General features: G+C 40.6%; 2 protein-coding genes across 2 annotated transcripts; one reads left to right on the top strand and one right to left on the bottom strand.

Moving 5' to 3' along the window:
• Positions 1-202: 202 nt before the first annotated feature.
• Positions 203-10,012, bottom strand: nusap1 (nucleolar and spindle associated protein 1). Its single transcript, XM_088648673.1, has 12 exons — positions 9,784-10,012; positions 8,398-8,466; positions 8,016-8,231; positions 6,174-6,345; positions 5,657-5,755; positions 5,026-5,138; positions 4,152-4,217; positions 3,794-3,966; positions 2,907-3,079; positions 2,179-2,307; positions 1,312-1,414; positions 203-558 (listed from the first exon to the last, which is right to left on the bottom strand). Exons 1-12 carry the CDS (start codon positions 9,856-9,858, stop codon positions 471-473), a joined length of 1,476 nt encoding a protein of 491 aa, XP_088504799.1. The 5' UTR covers positions 9,859-10,012; the 3' UTR covers positions 203-470.
• Positions 10,013-10,060: 48 nt separating this feature from the next.
• oip5 (opa interacting protein 5) lies at positions 10,061-13,843 on the top strand. The gene is made up of 5 exons (XM_088648678.1): positions 10,061-10,697; positions 11,028-11,094; positions 11,501-11,623; positions 12,230-12,311; positions 13,020-13,843. Exons 1-5 carry the CDS (start codon positions 10,259-10,261, stop codon positions 13,101-13,103), a joined length of 795 nt encoding a protein of 264 aa, XP_088504804.1. The 5' UTR covers positions 10,061-10,258; the 3' UTR covers positions 13,104-13,843.
• The last annotated feature ends 4,584 nt before the right edge of the window (positions 13,844-18,427 follow it).

Raw genomic sequence — 18,427 nt, 5'->3', positions numbered from 1 at the left:
ACTTCCCAGAGTTAATGTTGGAAGCATTGTTCTATCTCAGAGACATTAAATACATAAAATCTGGCCCACTGTGAAACTAAATGATCATTAAAATTATTTTTAACCATAGAAGCATTAAAACAAACTGCTCATGGTTATGGAAAAACAAATGAGTTATGTACTGTATTGTGTATCGTTTTGGGCATGATATTTTGACCCTTGCTTTTATAAACAACACCTTAATGTATTTTATTTACAACGTAGACTACTGAATTACCATTTTACAAGCATTTTGAAAAGGCTTTGACAGTATTGGATTTCTTAAATTAGCGCTATGCATAAAGCCTACTTAAAAGCATTATTGACACCAGCTCGACACCAAATAAAACATAACTTTAAGGTCAAATAACATCAAGCAGTGAAGACAGGTACAAAAAAAAAGATGAGTAGTATTTACAGAACATGGAGAAATGCTTGGATGATTTAAAGGCTCAATTCAGTACTAAGCCTCTTCGGGTTCCAAGCAGTTTGTCTTTTTTCTGCTTCCTGTCTTTTGTGTGGAGCGTACGCCTCTCTTCCCTGAAAGAAATCAAGACACATTACAGGTTCCATTAGCATCATACTGAGGCTTTACAATGTAAACTGGAATGCTATATCGGAGAAGGTCATAACTTGCTATACTGCGCTGGGTCTGTCCCCTAGGGCCCATGTAGCAGATGCAATTAAGAGTATTTGGCGAGGATTTACATCTTTCCTCTTTGATCACAAAGCAGGATCTCTTTGTGAAGTTACTGTATCAGTCTCACAAACAAGCTCCCTGTGATATACTTCTATTCAACTGCTATCATAGATTTTGTTTAACACTGTAATATAAAAAAAAACATGAAATGCAAAATATCACTGCTGTGATTATCAGAAGCTTGAATAAAAATGGTTAAAAGGGTAATCCAAATGATAATTGGTACAGTTTTCTAGAGTAACATCTAATGAGGACGCAATGACTTTGATCTGTGATTTAATGGGAAACGGCTATAAAGCCCAAAAAAAACACTGCCAATTAAGACTATGTGACAGTTGTGCCATGTATTTCAATAATTTATTGTTTGTATATCCGACTGAATTAAATTAAATTTAACCTGGCTGCCACAGAAAATGAGATTGAAATCCTGTCATAGATCATTCCAGACAAGCCATTTGTACAATCTAACACTCGCATACATCAGATAAGTAACATCAGCAGTGATTTTCAAGAAGCAGCAGTTTTAAATCTTATTAGATCATGAAAGAAAAATCATTCTGTTTTTGTAGAAATGGCTACAACATTCAGCTCACCTTGTCTGCACTGGGTGTTGTTTGTAATTGTTCTGGTGTGAATTCTGGGACTTGTTTAAGAGGGGTGCATTTTCCTGAATCACTCCAAATGGCTTCAGTTTCCCTTAAATAAAACAAAGGCATTGATAACACATTCAACAGGTTAAGATAAATGTAATGTAATGTAAATCTTGATAAATGTAATTTGTCTTCCTATGTAGAGCGAGAACTGGACAGTGTTAACTTAACATGTTTAAGGCTTGTTCACATGAGCTTTGTTAGGCTCCTTCTGAGAAACTAGACCAAATCAGAGAGACCTGATTAGCCTAGGGTATGGCTGCTTTTTAACTTAACCCAGACTAAGCACAGTGATATTTGGACTAATTAGGCTACCTTTGGTCTGCCAATTGTATAATCATTTACAGAAAAATAAACCTTAATTTGATATACTTTGTTATAGTAACAAGGTTTAGAATGGGCAAATGCCATATGCTAATCCCATTTAAGTTAATTAATGTATGTATGTGCTCTCCACCATTTGGGCTGGAAAACAGAGGGCCCTTTTCCAAAAGTGTACATTTTTGCTAACGTTTCAAGACAATAGGCTCTTTAGTCATTACATCAAACATGAAAAAAACCACAGCCGGCAAAGATTTAAATTTAACACTGAAGGTAATGTATACAGTATAGTTATAGAAAGTTGAAGCGCACAGACTGAATGGTTATACTTTGTATAAAACCCTGCTTCAAAATAAAACATTAAAATTACAGTATACAGTATATATTGTTATTGCTAGGACATTCATGAATAATTGTAAAACTATCATATAGAATATCATTTGTTCAATACTGTAAAATGCAATCCAGCTGCTAAATGTGGAAGCTTACCTTTGTGTGGCTGGTAGGTAAGAGGACGAGCAAGGCTGGCCTTCAAATCAAAAGCATTTTTTTTCACGTTAGTCCCTGGAGTGTCAGAAATGCTGGTATTCGCATCTCCTTTGAACACGAACGGTGTCACTACAATTAAACAAGTTTGAAGTAAATGACAATTCATCAATAGAGCACCTGGATAAGAGTAGTTACTGGAGGCAGGGTGTAATATGTTCACAGAAACACAACAAAACCCTTCTTTGTAAATTACCATTTCTGTCTGTGCTATCAACAGTCTTGTATATGAATGCAAAACCTTCACATGCATTCTGCAAAGAATTTTAAAACAGTGCTCCATTTCTGCACTATCACAGTATATATTTTCCTTCACAATAGCAGGCATACATATGATCCCCGTTTACAAGGAATCTGAGTCAGCTACATGATTTTAATGAAAAACCCCAGACCCATCATTTAAAAAACCGCTATGATTTATCTGCCTCAGCTAACAAGTTACACAATCTGGATTGTTACTAGTCACTCCCACATGCTTCTCCTTTTTGTCTACAGTAGGTAAGATTCAAAACTGCTGGGAAATTAGGTGTCCAAGTTTTGATTAGTACGGTTAGTACGGGTAACATACACATGATCAAATCACACCCACACTTAATACAATCACATTGCAACAGTAACAGATGCAACGTCAATCCTAATTAAGTTCAAATATGGTTGTGGTCAGTCTCTACCTTGCACTTTGGAATGAGAGGCAGGGCCTCCTGGTTTATCAGATTCTGATGTGGCCCGTTTTGCTGGTCCGGCACCTGGGGTACTGGACTCGGCCACTGTGTAGGGGGACTTCCGTGCTGGGGTCTTCACGAGAGAGCGCTTGTGCTCATTGTCCTTGGTGGCTTCCGAGAACCTAAACCATATTTGGAATTAGCTTTCGGTTTTCTTTAAAAATAAGTTTTAGTCCAAAAACAGATCATCACCGCAAATAAAAACATTTCAGGTACTCCAGGTTTTGAAGTTCCTGGAGGCTGAAGCGAACAAACACAATGGTAAAAATCTAATTGGCTGCAGGATTCTTAATTCAAGAGATTCCACCGGAAAACATGTGCTGAACACTAGTTCTAAATATCAAAGGGGTGTTTTTGTTGTTGCTTTTTTGTTAGAAGTAGAAATGAATAAACACTGACAATAAAAGAAAACTGTTTCTCAACAGCACAACTCAGGCTAGAATTGTCCCCTCACCAAGTTAGAAACTCTAACAAGGACTGCCTTTTGGACTTTTAGAAGAACTTTGTACTGCATCATTTACAAATTACCCATGCCTACTTAATCTTGACAGAATGGCTGCACTCTCAGGGTGGGTCAGTAACAGCTTTATTAAAACCGTTTAAGCAGCCAGTGTCAAACACATGCCAAAGAAAGCCATTATGCTACCCAACCTCTTGAGGTTTTTGATTAGACTGTACACAATTAAAACTGTAGTCTAGTAATTCAACCAAGTAACATTTAAAGAAAAAAGTGCACTAGTGTCAAACCCTGTTACCTGAGAGATACTACATGCTAAGTAGTAGCCCGAAAAGGAACAGAAGGTTCAGTACAGTAATGTTTCAGTAGAAAACACAACCTGACATTAATTCGTCTAGCTGAGAGAACAGGCTTGAAAGAAGAGGCCTCCTTCAGAGCAGGTTTGCTGGCAGAGGTCTGAGTTGGCCTGCGTCGGGGTGAGGGAATGCTCGTCGTCGGTCTTCTGTCCTTACTGTTTGGGCTGAACAAAGACACACGGCCTGCACTGGGTTTCTAAAAAAACACAGAAGTAGTTCTTGTCAAACAACGCTCACAACAGAAGGAGCTAAAAATACTGACTGGTCCCTTTATTCCCCAGAGCAATATTATTCACCGTCTCCTAATATGTCACGTTAAATATAAATCTTGTGGCTAAATTCAAACAATAAATTGTTATAAATTACGATAAAAATACTAACTGTAGCCAGTGTGCTGGGAGTTCTTTTATCAGACAGTTTTAATATGTTTGCCTTCTCCGACAGCATCTAGAAGAAACAAAAATAAAAAGCAATTAACCAAGGTAAAGAAATACTGTGTAAAGAACGAACAGTCATAAAACAGGTTTTAGTTCAGCTTCAAATTAGAACACTGAAGGAACAAAACAATTAGTTTCAATCCTAAATTAGCAAAAAATATGTTCATTCCAGCAAAGTGACCGATTTCCTAAAATAGTGAAACTGGGAATTTCATAGGAATTAACATATTGGGGACTTTGATAAAAAGATGCATCTGAAGTTGATCAACCAGTAAAGGTGTTTTCTCACAGTCCAGAGCCCAACAGCCCAGATGCTCCTGGACGGAGCCTGACCCTCGTAATTAAGAGACTGCGACCAGACAACAGTAGTCAACAGATCTGCTATAACACATTCACATGTATTTTAAATCTGATCAGTGCATTTTAACACTGACAACATGTGTCTGTTTTTGTTTGAAATTACTGAAGGGCAGGACTACATCATTTTAATAATGGAGGTTTTCAGCTAGGCCTATACATTTGACAAGAGGCACAAAGGGTATGAAGTGTTTGTATGTACAGTAAGTATGAGATCACATCACAGAATAAGAAGATACTGGTACAATGAAATTAAAATATGTTCTCTGTGTCAGCTAGTTCAGTAAACAGCTTAATTTCTCACTGCAATGGTTCTGCAATCTCTAATACTTTTGCCGTTGTAAACATATTTTGAGTTCACAGATTATATGAAAAGCTTTCATTTCTAGCTTTAACTTTGGCATTTGAAAATGGACCAACCCTTCTTGATGATTTCTTAATTAGGGGGGACAGAGACTCACCTTCACTTCATTCACTGAGCTCTTATAGGCTTCAATCTGCTTGTTCTTCCTTTGAACGTAAGAATCAATGGATTCCATCTTACTGAAGTGAGCCTCGTGGAGCTTTTTAAAGTCTGTAAAAGAAAACATTTTAAAATGTTCCGTGTTATCAACGCTGAAAGTAATTTACAACAAAAGTCTATTTCAAATATGATTTGTAATAACTTCACAAAATCTAAGATTCCATCCTGTTCATATTCCAAATAACCACGCCATTCACATATATACAGCAAAAAGCACGAACCACGTATAATTTTATAAAACTTTACAAGTCACAAAAATCATTGTTTGGAAAAAGACACTACCTTCAGTGTCTGGAATAGTCTGGACTTTTCTTCTTCACCTGGGCCCAAATTGCAAAGTCAGAGGACTACTTTAGGTCCACTCTTTATGAAGTCAGAGGTGTAAAAGTTAAATGTTGCAATTTGATTGGGTTTAAAATAGCAAAATAACACATGGGTTAAAAGACACTGCAATGTTCAATGAGGTTAAATCTTTATGCTTGAAGCAGAAACCTCTTTCGTGCTTCTGATGAAAATGCCAGTTCTGTGCTGCTAATCTGTTAATGAATGATGAAAAACATGTTTCATACTCGGGGTTGTGGGCTTCAGTACAGCTTTCCCCATCCTCTTCATGAGGCCTTCATGTCGTGGAATCTTCCCCATTTGACGAGTGTCCGCTTGTGTTGTTCCTGCAAACAGAAGGAATCAAAGCATAAAACAGACAGTCTACTGCAAAACAAAACCCGCTGCTCGGATTTATAGGTTACAGATTCAACAAAACATGAGAACCAAGTTGTATATGTAAAACAATAACAGTGCAGGATGAAAAAAAAAAAGAAATGCTATGTAAAGATATGATACAAGCTTGAACCATGACCTACTTGACAGATTTACAAAAGAGTACTTACCCAAATTTATCTTCATTAAAATAACTTTTTTTCCTGTAAGGTACCACTTATAATCAGGAGGAACCCAACAGGCTGGAGCAACACACAATATAACGTAGTCAACTTCACTATGATTGAGCAATCATGTCAGACACTGCTCAAAACGGCCACCACTGATATTCAGAACGGATTTGCTCTCTGAGAAATCAAGGCTGTTTACCATCATCTTTTTCAGCCCTTTTCGTTTTATCACTGGACTGGGGCTGGGGGACCTGGGCAGTGTCTGGGGGCTGTACAGTTGTCTCTGCACTTCTGACTTCCTCTGCTCGAGTCAGCCTCCTCCTCTTGCCACTACTCAGTGCCTTAGGCTGCACCTGGGGTTCTTCACTGCCCTACAGAATTAAGAGAACACAATACACTTCATCAAACAAAAACGAACAAAAAGGGTATTTTAAAATAAATCCGAAAGAGTAATAAATTTGCCTTGTGAAAAGGGAAAATGAGAACCAAACTAATGTAGTATCAGTCAAAAAGACAATGTTAGTAAGTTAATCTTCTAAGACGTTCAAGATGGTAGCTGCGTCAGCATGCGTAGGCTGCAAAGGAACAAGTAAAGGTTTATTCCACACTGAAAAGAGAAGAAACACAGTGTTTTTCTTTTCTTCTCTCCTTTGCAATTTTCTAAGATGTAACACCAAAGCTTTAGATTACATTTATGGGGAAAAGTTAGGATATTAAACCAAGCTCCCAACAACCTGGTGTTTAAAAAAACCCATGGCGCTGACAAGTTGTGTTGTGACAAGTGTTGAGATCATGCTCTTCTGTTCCTCTTTAATTCAATAGTTTCTCACTCTTGCCCTGACCTGCAGTGGGATTGTACTTCAGTCAGGAGATAAAATGGTTGTGTAAAGAACTCTGTGTAAAGTACTTTTGGCTCCTTTGATATCCACTTATAAATCCAAAGCAATGTTAATTATTCATGAATGCTCCTGAATTGTTCTCAGACACAGGCAGTTCTCTTGAGCTCAAGTGAGAAGGATTTCATGCTCTTGTATACAGCAGGTTAGACTACTGCAATGCCCTACTATCAAAGAGCACCCATGACTCTTTCAACACCTAACAGCAAATTCAGAATGCTGCAGCTAGAATTGTTACTAGGAGCAGAAAGTACAACCATATAACACCTATACATAGCTCTCTTCATTGGCTTCCTGTCAGGTACAGGGCGGACTTCAAAATCCTTCTACTTACTTACAAGGCTCTCAGAGGTCAGGCGTCTGTCTATCTAATGGAACCATCCAAGTCGCCCGCTTAGATCATAGGATGCAGGTCTTCTTCATATTCCACGCATTAATTAAAAAAATAGCCTTTAGTAAACAGGGCCCCTAGCTTATTGAACAGTCTCCCACTCCATGTTCAGGATGCCGAGTCAATCTCAGTATTCAAATCCAGGCTGAAGACCTATTACTTCAGCCTAGCCTATTCACACCTTACATCATAGCCTGCTGCAACCATGGCTGCTGGTGCTGCTGTAAAGGCCATTGTGTGTTTCTATGTTGGCCCACCAGTTAGATACATCTGTTCTGACCAAACTATCCTATTCTCCTCCCCACATGTCTGGATAGCTATATCCAGCTATATATAAACGATAGCTATATCCATGATGTGGCAGTGATGCAGCATCCAACTCAGATGGTGCCCGGCTTTTGCTGGTCTACAGAGATCAGCATGGAGTACTGACATACAGAAGACATGATGGATGGACTAATACTTTTATTCATTATTCCTTGTTTTTAATTGTATAATGTTAGCATGCCCAAAGGGGTTGGGCAGCCACTTGACCTTGGACCCCTAGAGGTTTTTGGTTCCTCTCCTCCATTGTCTTCTGGTCCTTTCTGTTCTGCATTCATAACATATATGGTCACTTGCTTTGTTAAGCGCCTTGGGGCAACCTTGTTGTGAAAGGCACTTTCTAAAACTTAACTGAATTGGAACTGATCTGCTGGGGAAGGGAGGTTACAGCAGAAAGACGTCATCCTCCCGAAAGGTCGGAGCGCGGTACCTGTGGGGTGGATTCAGGCTTGTTCAAGGGACTCGTTGCTTTCCCCATTTCTCCAGTACTCTCCTCCTCCTCCTCCTCCTGCTGCTGCTGCTTCCTCCTCTTCGCTGGCTGCCTGCCCCGTCCACGCCGTTTCGTCACAAACGTCTTCTGGTCCGGCTCGCCCTCGCTGATGTTTAAGTTCTCACTCGATGCAGAATCGGTAGAGACCTCATTCTCCTAGAGAAGACACAACACTGCCCTTAACTAACTCAGGTCACTGATGATCTGCCGTTTAACAGGGTAAGGTATACAGGAATTACATTAACATTCTTAGCCACAGTATAGAAAGCTCTACATTTACTAAACACTGACATTTTCATGGAAATTAAAGACATGTTCTTACTTTCTCTGTGGTCCCTCCTTTGTCCTGTTGCTCAAAATGCTCCTTGAGGGCTTTCAAAAGCTTCTCCGCCTGTAACAAGAGATAATTAGTGCTTTGTCTCTTTCCAAATGCTATATTTGAATACTGACCTCATTACTGAGGAGCGATTACCAAAACCAGAATGCATTTTAGCATTAAAAGGTGATCACTACCACAACTAAGCTGCAGTTCAAATCCATGTTTTCTGTCACTGTGGCTTAGCTTGTCTACTTTCGAGGTTCCCCTGCTGAGCATTGATGCTGGTGTAAAATCCTTGAACTTTGTTCAAACTTGTCTGTGGCTCTTGTTTAGTTTATTGAACAAGGCCAATGTACAGCTCTTATGGTGCACCAGAGACTCATTTACATCTGAGGTCCCTGGGCACAACCAATAAAATACAAGAAAAATACAAAATAAAAACACATCATGACATAGCATACGATAAATATATATCACAAAGGGAAAAGTGCACAAAAAAACAAAATGGCGTGATAAATGAATAAATATCAAATATTATAAGAGTCACGCTAGAACAAGGACATCTTATATCCATTAAGTTTTCATTAACGCTTAATTAAATGGAGTGCAAGCGATGCATACCTTACTTATGGTGCGTCAAACATTCACATCAGTGACAACTGCAACATTTTCTAACTTAAAAAGCAATTTTTTTATCCAGGCTAAGACTTGAGTTTTCCTATTGTTTTGATGTGAGGCTAACGGCATAAAAAAGCATATGAGCGCAGCGCTTGACGCCTGGGAAACTGTACTGCCTTCACATCGCTCGAGACTTCAAGACTTTTTCAGTCTCCTGAAGCACTGAACGAGTGAGAAACGTATTTAAAAGAAGCGCTCCTTTAAAACACTTTCGGTACATGCTCTCGGTAGTATGGTTCAATTAATCCAGAACTATCACGACGAACTAAAACTATTATACAAACTACAAATATGCAGAAATGTGACGTAAGGCGTGTCTAATCGAAAGGCTTAATGTAAGAAACACCATCAAGATCGTAAAAGATCGTGCAAAAATATGAGCAGCCAACCTGGAAGATTCATAATTTGCAATTAATGCACTGCTATTTCAGAATAAAAGTACATCGCAGATTAAAGATTGATTATTGATAAATATTGATTATAATCCCTTTTCTTGTACACGAGGCTGATCTGTGCTCTGAATCGATACTGATACAGTCTCGGGTATTTTTATTTCGTTTTTTATTGACAAAATGTGAATTTATAATTAATATACAAACGCACACAACAGTCTGCAACAGCTCTTCAGCAAACAAGAGATCACACAATCCGCAGCCCGCCGAGACGGTTCAACACACAAATGGCTTGGATCTCAAAAAGTGCCGTACTCACCTTCATATTGGCTTTCAGACCAACATCCTTCGCCAGCCGCTGCAGCTCCGCGTATTTCATTGAATCCAAATCCATTTCGATTATCCAGTTTGGGGATTTATTACACGGTTATGCCTGCACAATTTTAACTGTCTCTTCTCCTTGCTTCTGCCTCTGATCAAACTCGCCCGCCCAACCGTTGCAAACAAAAATTCAAACCTGCGCGTCAAGCTCTGCCATTGGCTTTGAAGCGCAAGAGACAAACCCACTTTCGTCCAATCACTCACGCTCTTTTGAGAGGAGGCGGGTATCATCGCGGAACCTTCCCTATTAACCAATCGTAATTCAGTACAAGAAATCCTTCGTGATGGTGATTAGAGGACCTAAAGTGTGATTGATCTGGACCAATCGGGTGTCTCAGTTTGTTTATTAATAGCAGGTGGTAGAGGTGTTGCGCTTGATACGCGGGAAAAGGGAGAAAACAAGAGTTTAAAGCATGGCGACAAAGCTGAATAAGAAGGCTCGTAAGAAGCTATTTGGTGTAGTAGAATCTGCAGAGACTTGTGATGTCTCCAGTTTTCATATAACTCCCGTGCCAGTAGACGTTTCGTTCAATGTCGATGAAACTTTGGGAGAAAGGGAGCACCTTGCTAGAACCAACGAGACCTTTCAAATCGAAGACGGTGACGCTGGCGGGGCCGCAGTGAATAACACTTACGTGGTAGGTGAGGATTCTATGGTTGCACCGGACACGACGGTCCACAGCCCCCGAGAGGAAGACGACGACGACGAGGAGGAGGAAGAGCTCTCCGGCGCCCAGCAGGTGGAGTGGGTGGAGGTGGTGGTCCTGCACTGCGCCAGCTGCTGCCGGGTGCTGGGCGATTCCCTGGCCGTGTGCGGCGAAGTGGAGCGCCTCAACTGTATCATCTCTCTGCGTGAGTACCGGAGCGCTGCTGCGCTGTGCTGCCCTCTCGACGGCTGACGCGTGGGCACTGGCCTCGCACGCGGGTCGCCGGAATCTGGTGCTGGACGCGTGAGTGGCTGCCACGTGTGTGCGGCGTTTCTAGAGCTTTCCTCACCCCGAGTTGGACCTTGGTCGTGCAGTGAACAGGAGGACCCGTCATGTGCAAACAGCAGGAACATCATTGTAATATCTTATGCAGACGGGATGTGTCCCACAAATACCGCACATTAGGTTTGGAAGGAACTAAATATGGTGGTTTTGGAGTCTTTGCTGTAACGTCTTCACTTGTATTTCAAATCAGGAGTAACAAACAACGTGGTGGTGAACGATAACCTTGAATTCGGGCTTCAAGATTGGCTGACTGGCTGGTAAGTACACGATGCTTTTTGTGTTCAGCGTAGTAGGTGAAGCTTAAGGGTGTATGCAGTTAGCCTACTGTTTTCTGTAAAGTTACTGGCACTAGATTTTTTTTTACTTAGAAATATGTAGTGTAATGTTCTTGTGTGTTTAGGGATCTAATTGTCGCATATTTGCAGAAAATATGAACATATTCTGGCAAAGGGCATTAGTGTTGCCTAATGTTCAGGGAAAAGACAGTACCAGCGATACAAGCAGACAAATCACCGGAGTATTATTATTGCTTGATGACGTACTGTGTGTGAGATGCTTGTTCTAGGGTCCAGTTTCATGAAACGGCCCTCTTCATGAGGGCGGAGAGCAGTCTTGTTCAAGCTGATGTTTCGGGGCTGAAACGGTGCTCTTTCCCCGCTGTAGTGCTTATTACGGCCTCCGCTGTGCTGGCTGCCGCGGTGTCGTGGGAGTGGTGCTGTATTCGTCCCCCCCGAAGCTCTCGGAGCTCCGGGGTCTCTTCCTCTTGCAGAAGGAGAGGATCGTCTGGTCAGTATGCTCCCCTCAAAGAGCCGCCTGCCGCCCATCAGCGCTCGTCATGCGTCAGATCGTCTTCATCTCCCGCTGCTGAAGGCGGACTTCAGTCTAGTGCATTTCTCAAGCTTGTTTTTACCCAACACTCCATTGCCTGTAAAGCGCGAGTGTAAGGAATTATATGATCATTTTAATCTGTAATGGAGCTCAAAAAATCAATTTTATTTGAATCAGGCACCCCTGGATAGCATCTCATTATCCTTGAGTGTTTCTGCTCTGATGTTATTTGTGCAGCAGCATCTTGCAGTGCTACATAGAATTATGAAGTAAGCAATACAAAAGACAAAAATCGTCCTTAATGTACATTTTAGCCTTCACTGAAACTCGTGAACTCTTCACTGTATAACAGAGCCCATGCACAGGAGAACAGGTGGATGTCTAATGTCTTCATGTCTGAAGGTGGGTTAATGTGTACCTTCAGATTTTTCCTTCCGTTTCTCTTGAGCTCCTTATATTGTTGTGGCTACAGACCTGAATGTACAGTACTTTTTATTCCAATGATCTGAACTATTTAACTTGCCTGAAAGTGTTCCTTTATAATGGTCTTACTTTTCTTCTTAGTTATGTTTTGAAATCCAGCACAATGGTGACGGCTGTCAATGTGTGCTTTAACAACATAATGTTGGGCGAGGATATCTCGCAGGTAGGATGTCTCAAGAATTAATATTGCTTGGTAAATATGTGCATTCAAAACCTGACATACAGGGATGAGGGTTGATGGTTTACCTTTACTAAGGGTACAGTAAAAATTGCAGATAAGGACTTTAATTTGGCTTATGGAGCACTTGAGTGCATTTTAAATGCCTGTAAAGTAGCAGGATAGGTTACAAGCTAGCATGAATACTGTGCTGGATGCTGCAATTCAAACTCCTCTACTCAATGCAAGGCTTCTTGTTTTGGTAATATTTTGCCAAAGCGACTTTGCAATGCTGGGAACATTTATGAGAATGTCAAGCAGTTTCATTCCTACCTGTGCCTGTATTTGCCAAAGGAATATCCAGCTAGGCGATGTTTGGGTCTTTCCATAGGTGAATTCTGGGAGCATCCATTTTAAACCAAGTTGGCTTTTTATTGTAAAACCCGAGTAGAGAGAACCAGTCTATGTAATGGTTTAATGTGCCTCATTATGTATTCACTCATGATTGGAAGAGCAGGGGTAATCCAGGATTGGGGACTGGGGAAACTGCTCCAGTCTGTCAGAACATCTTCCTAGTTGTTAAACCATAGAAATAATACCAGTAAAACGCTTTTTCAATGGATTCAGGATGAAACGGTTAAGTGGCTTTGAATACAGACCGTTGCCCATTTTGTGGGTCTTTATTAATCAATTTTTCCCTCTTTTCATGTGCAGTTAAAGAAGCGGCTTCTTGCCATCAACCATCGCCTGATGGTGGTTGAGGAGAAACTATCCAGGGCTTTGAAGAAAGTGCCTTAGGAGGCCGGAGGGGGATGCTGACCCAAGCCGTGGATATTGGATACCTGGGCCAATCCCAAAAAAAAAGGCCTATTTAGAAAGTACTTGTGAGTCATGAGTCTGAAGCACTGCAAGGACTACAAATACATTAAGTACACCTGTGGAACATGTTAATTGCATTAACTTCTCATTTTGGGTTTTTTTCTACCCACAGTGTACAAACAAGATTCAGGTCTTAAGGCTACTAAAGGAAGGGATCCAATTTAGCGAACCCACTTGTGTTGTATGTTGTACTCCTTTCATATGGGGAAATTGTTACTTTTGTCTCTGACTTGCCAGTCTTTTGCAGACCAGGTGAATGTCCCCATGGTCATTGAGGAATGTTGGAAGGGCACTTTGTGGTGTTCCACTGCTGTGAGCCCTGCTCAGCACGTACCATGTGAGGGCAGGTTAAGTTCCATGGACACCATGGAGGGTTACCAGGGTTCGGCTCTTTGCTGGGTGAAAAGAGGATCTACTGTCTAGTCACATCACAGGGGAAGTTAGCTCTGTCAGCATGAGAGCTAAAGGAGTGAGGAGATCTACTGAATGAGTTTTGTTTTTCTAGTTGCTTCAGTTATTGTGGGGAAATGTTCCAATGTCATTTGACAGGGCTCCCCACTGACTTGTTCAGTTTACTTTTGTTACACACATGTAACTTCTGAGGTCAACTGCGAGGTGGAATTGTCACATTTTTTGTATTAAAATGCATATTGCAACCACTTGATGGCTTTATCACTGTGTAGTTTCTATCTGATCTCCCACAGAGCTACCTAGCCATCCACAGGGGACATGGAGAGTGACTGCTGCTCACAGGGAGATGGGAAGAGGAGAAAGCACTGCTGTTGTGTACTTGGATGCTTCTAGACACTTATTTAAGATTGACAGTTTTGCCATTTCTCTAAGCAAACCCTAAGAGGATTGTGGCTCAAAGGAGCAAGGTTCAGCTGTCTCAATGAACACAGCCCATGTATTATGCAGTTGGCACCATGCTGCTTTTATTGCTGAAGTTTTGATGCAGAGTTTGCAGTTTTACAAAACCAACAAATGCCTGTTATAGCCAGTTTTCTCTGCTTTCATTCTATAGTGCATAGTTTAATCCAAACCTCTTCAGTACAGGAATGTTGAAATGCAACAGTTTAAAAATGTACATTAGACACTGCCATATGTTACATTTAATCACAGCTACCCTTTCAAAGACCTGTCAAAATACAACAAATTTCAAGGTAACACTCAGTTTAGAATTGCATCAAGTTCACACATTTTACACATCATGAAGGACCCCGCATAAACATTTTCCTATATATAGCATTCAAACATTCTGAATGGGGGTCCTAATCTTGAAATTCTGTTGAAACTGTTCAGGGAAGGAGTTAATCTTCCCTAATTCATTTTAGCAGGTGAAAATAGGATTAGGAATACAGATTTGTATGCCAAGTGCTGATCAGTTCCCGATTCACATATGGCATACTCACCCAGATTTATGGCAACGTGGTACAGCATTCTGCTCAGTGTTATGTGCATTTGCTTCTCTGGGGAGTACTCTGTCTAAATGGTACTGGAAGGATGTCTGTGAATGGCAGCTTGTAAGAGGGTTTGGCCTTTGTCAGTTGTGGAGGTTTCAATGGTAGCAGCATTAGTTAATACCTTGCCTCTACTACCCACTCATGTGCAAGCTGGGTGGAGGGGAGTTCTGCCATGTGCAATGCCTCCTCCCCTCTTAATATTTTCTGTCTGCTCTCCACTAAGTTCTTTCAACTTACAGCACATCCTTTTTCCCCACTGGCTCATGTCGGTTAAAACAGCATTGCTCTTACGAAGATGGGGAGGTTGAAAACATTTGAGCCGTCCTGGAAGGACTGAGTAACCCTGGTAAAAATGAATAGATGTTATTTGGTGCAAAAGTGTACAACTTAATCTATATTTACTGCTGAGCTAGGCTTTCAGCTCGATTCTAAAAAGATGCACAGGGCCAGTCTTTAGCTCATATTCAAGGTCTTAGTGAAGTGGACTCTTCCTATGTCAGGAACTTACACATGCTCTTCCTATGTCAGACTAGTGCATTAATAATGACCACTTTGGTCCTGTACACTGAACACAACAGTCTACTAGACTCATAATTACATGCATTGCTATATATACACACACCGTACTGCGATTTCCATGCACAGAATCCCTGTGCAACACTAGTGGATGATTGAAAAAACACTTGCCCATCTTTTAACCCCTTAATAGTAATAATGAAGACATGGGAGACAAGACATCAAAACCGGTGACTGAAGTGCAATGCCATCCTACCCCTCAGTCCCACAAGGTGCTACTTCCAACTGCTCTCTGTCTTCAGCTCAAAACCAATCACGACAGACTTCAGCAACTTGCCCAACTCCACAGTGCAGTGTGATACTGAGCTCATATCAGCAGAGAGATAAATATACAGTTTTGTGTCAGACTTGATTCCTTAGTGAAGCAAAAGTTTGCTATTACAATATTTCCTATTGCTTTCAAATGGATTAAGATGCATATATGTTTTACTAGTCTGATACATTATATATATATAAAACCATGCATAAAGAAACAGGATTATTTTCCTTCCTACCTAAATTACTACTCACCAAACACCCCTTCAGAAAATTAACCCAGGTAATCTGAAACCCCTTCAAAGATTAGCTGAATGCATGTTTTATGGTGGCAGCAAGCACAAATACATCCTTTAATGTAAAGCTTCTCCAAAAGTTCCCATTATAATGGTCTTGAAGTGATCTGCATAAAAACATAAGAAACCCTTTATTTAACTTTTTTCATAAAATTAAATGGTCATAGGTGTCACCACAATTTTTAACTGCAAGTACTGAGAATCTTACTGCTTATCCTGCAGTGAAAAACAGCCCTGTATAGCACAGGTGCTACACCAGAAATGACTGCAGGTCTTCACATCAAGGTCAGATGAAAAAGAAAAATTGAATTGTCACAAAAACATCTTTAATTATCAGTACTCTCTTACTTCTCAGAAGTGCTAATATCTTATGACAGTTGTTCCAACCATGTTGTGTTACACACTTGATCTATTTATTAATTAGACACAGAACTGTAATACTACAAACCAGACTCTGAGCCGATTATATCTAACTACCTTTTACTGGAGTGAATATCTTGTGTAATCAACTGAAGAAGACTGTAATTTGTAGTAATTTGGAAAATAGGTTATTTAATTAACTACTCCAGTAGGAACAAATTCCAGAGACCAGTATCTCCAAGAAGTGGGTTTGAGGCTCCTACTTTTAAGGGTAATGGTACAGCTACTTGGCTGGTTTACTGAACCAATTATATTTGCCAACCAGGATGATCAGTCACCTTATGACTTGCACCTCCTAGACACACAGCCTCTCATTGAAGGGGTTGTTTAATGTCCAAAACTGGTCAGCCACACAGTTAAACCTAAATTACTTGGCATCTGTTTAAAACATTATACAAAGCAGTCTCCACCGCACTGTTTTAAAGCTGTCTAGATCACAAAAAAGGAATTTCAATTCAGACATACAGCATACTGTTTTTAAGTAATCTTTTTTTTTCTCTATTACATCTACAAATAAAGGGAAATGTATATAGAGTACAATACTGTACATAACCTAGAGGACACTTTTAAAGCCTCTGCTAATTGATTTTGCATTTATCACCCATCAAAAATAAAAATGAGAATTGCATTTTGAGATTTAGTTTCATTTGCATCTGCAAATTTCATTTCATTTGCTTTCATTTGATCTACGGATCGATTTTGAATCGATTTGCAAAGCATGTAAAAGGTCTGACTAAATATGGTATGAAATTTACCTCATTTAAAAGAACAATAAAATGAAGTAACTTTCCCAGAAACCTGATTATTCAGACCTCTAGCTAGGCATACTTATTCTCTGCCTACAAGCACTTCTACCACAACTAGTTTGATAACTTACTCTAGCCAGTCTACAGAAACGCCTAGAACACCACTCTAGTACTAAATCATGCATAACAGGATTATTGCTTCTAAAATTCTAATAGTAAATATTATGGCTTTGTTGACAACAGGATATTCCTACAAGATGTTCTGCATTCCAAACCTTGAGGTATTTATTTTACACTAAAAAATAATATTTCAGCTAAGCACTACTCTACTTCCTAATACTAAAACTGATGTGTTAGTATTATACACCTAAGGCTAGATCTGTTCATTGCATATAATGTAATCTGCTAGCCCAGAAGATGCATCCTTCGCTACCCCAGACTGAGACTAAAAACTTAGAGAAAAGCACAATTAAGAAAAATTATTTCAGCAAAACGTTGGGCATTGTCTTTACTGCTAGTTACCCGTTCTCTTCTATCTCAGCTACAACATGTGCCTTCTGCTATTCACCAGACCACACACTTAGGGCTTTAAAGCTCCCTTTCAGGGGTAATTCAGCTCAAGGGTGCTGCGCTTCAGATAAACTTTTTTGACTGTGACTGTGTTTACCCCAGTCTCCCACCAGAAGTGTCTCGGCCACCTTAGTGGTGAACGCAACACTCCGGACCCTTGAACCGCGCTGGCTCTGGAGAGCAACAGTCTGAACCGGACTGCTTCGTCACGAAGGAACAGTAGCGCTGGCAGTAACAGCTCTGCGTCGACGATTCTCACACATCTTTGGCTTCCGTACTTCCTACCCCAAACCGGGGTCGTTTTCGCCGCTGTCCGAGCGAGCAGCCGAACGCTGCACATCTCTCATCAGCCTACATTCTGCGCGCTGCGAGCGCACCGTCTCCCGAGACGACGGAACACCGCAGCCGTCGCAACCAATCGCACAAGCCAGCTCGGCCTCACACGCCGCGGACTCTAAGTCTGATCTCAGCTTGCCGTAAGAAAGGGATGCCTCATCCTGGTCAGTAACTTGTTCAGTCAGAGCGGAGCTGCTTAATTTTTAATTGATATATTTTTGCAAGCATCGCTAACTTCATGCATGGCCACTAAAATGGCACTACTGTTTTGCTATTAAGCTAATGTGCATGAAACTATACATCTTATAATGGAAGACGTTGGTGATTTTGTTGTTCTCAAACAACTTGTCACTTGTTTCACAATTATATATATTTATAACAAAAAAAAACATTATTGCACATGCCCATATATTTAGGGGATATGTCAGGGGAAGGTGAGGGAGGGCTGGACTGTATGCCTACTTCTGCGGGCTTTGTTAGCCACTGGGTTGTGTGTGCACACGCGCCTGAGAGCAGGAGATCACAGCTTAAATCAGGGAACCACAGATGTCCCGACACAAACAGTGCTGCTGGGAGAAGAG

This window comes from Lepisosteus platostomus, chromosome 10 (genome assembly GCF_059453375.1).
Source record: "Lepisosteus platostomus isolate fLepPlt1 chromosome 10, fLepPlt1.hap1, whole genome shotgun sequence".
NCBI lineage: Eukaryota > Metazoa > Chordata > Actinopteri > Semionotiformes > Lepisosteidae > Lepisosteus > Lepisosteus platostomus.
Note: the sequence above shows the minus strand (reverse complement) of the source record. Positions and strands in the feature narration are given on the sequence as shown.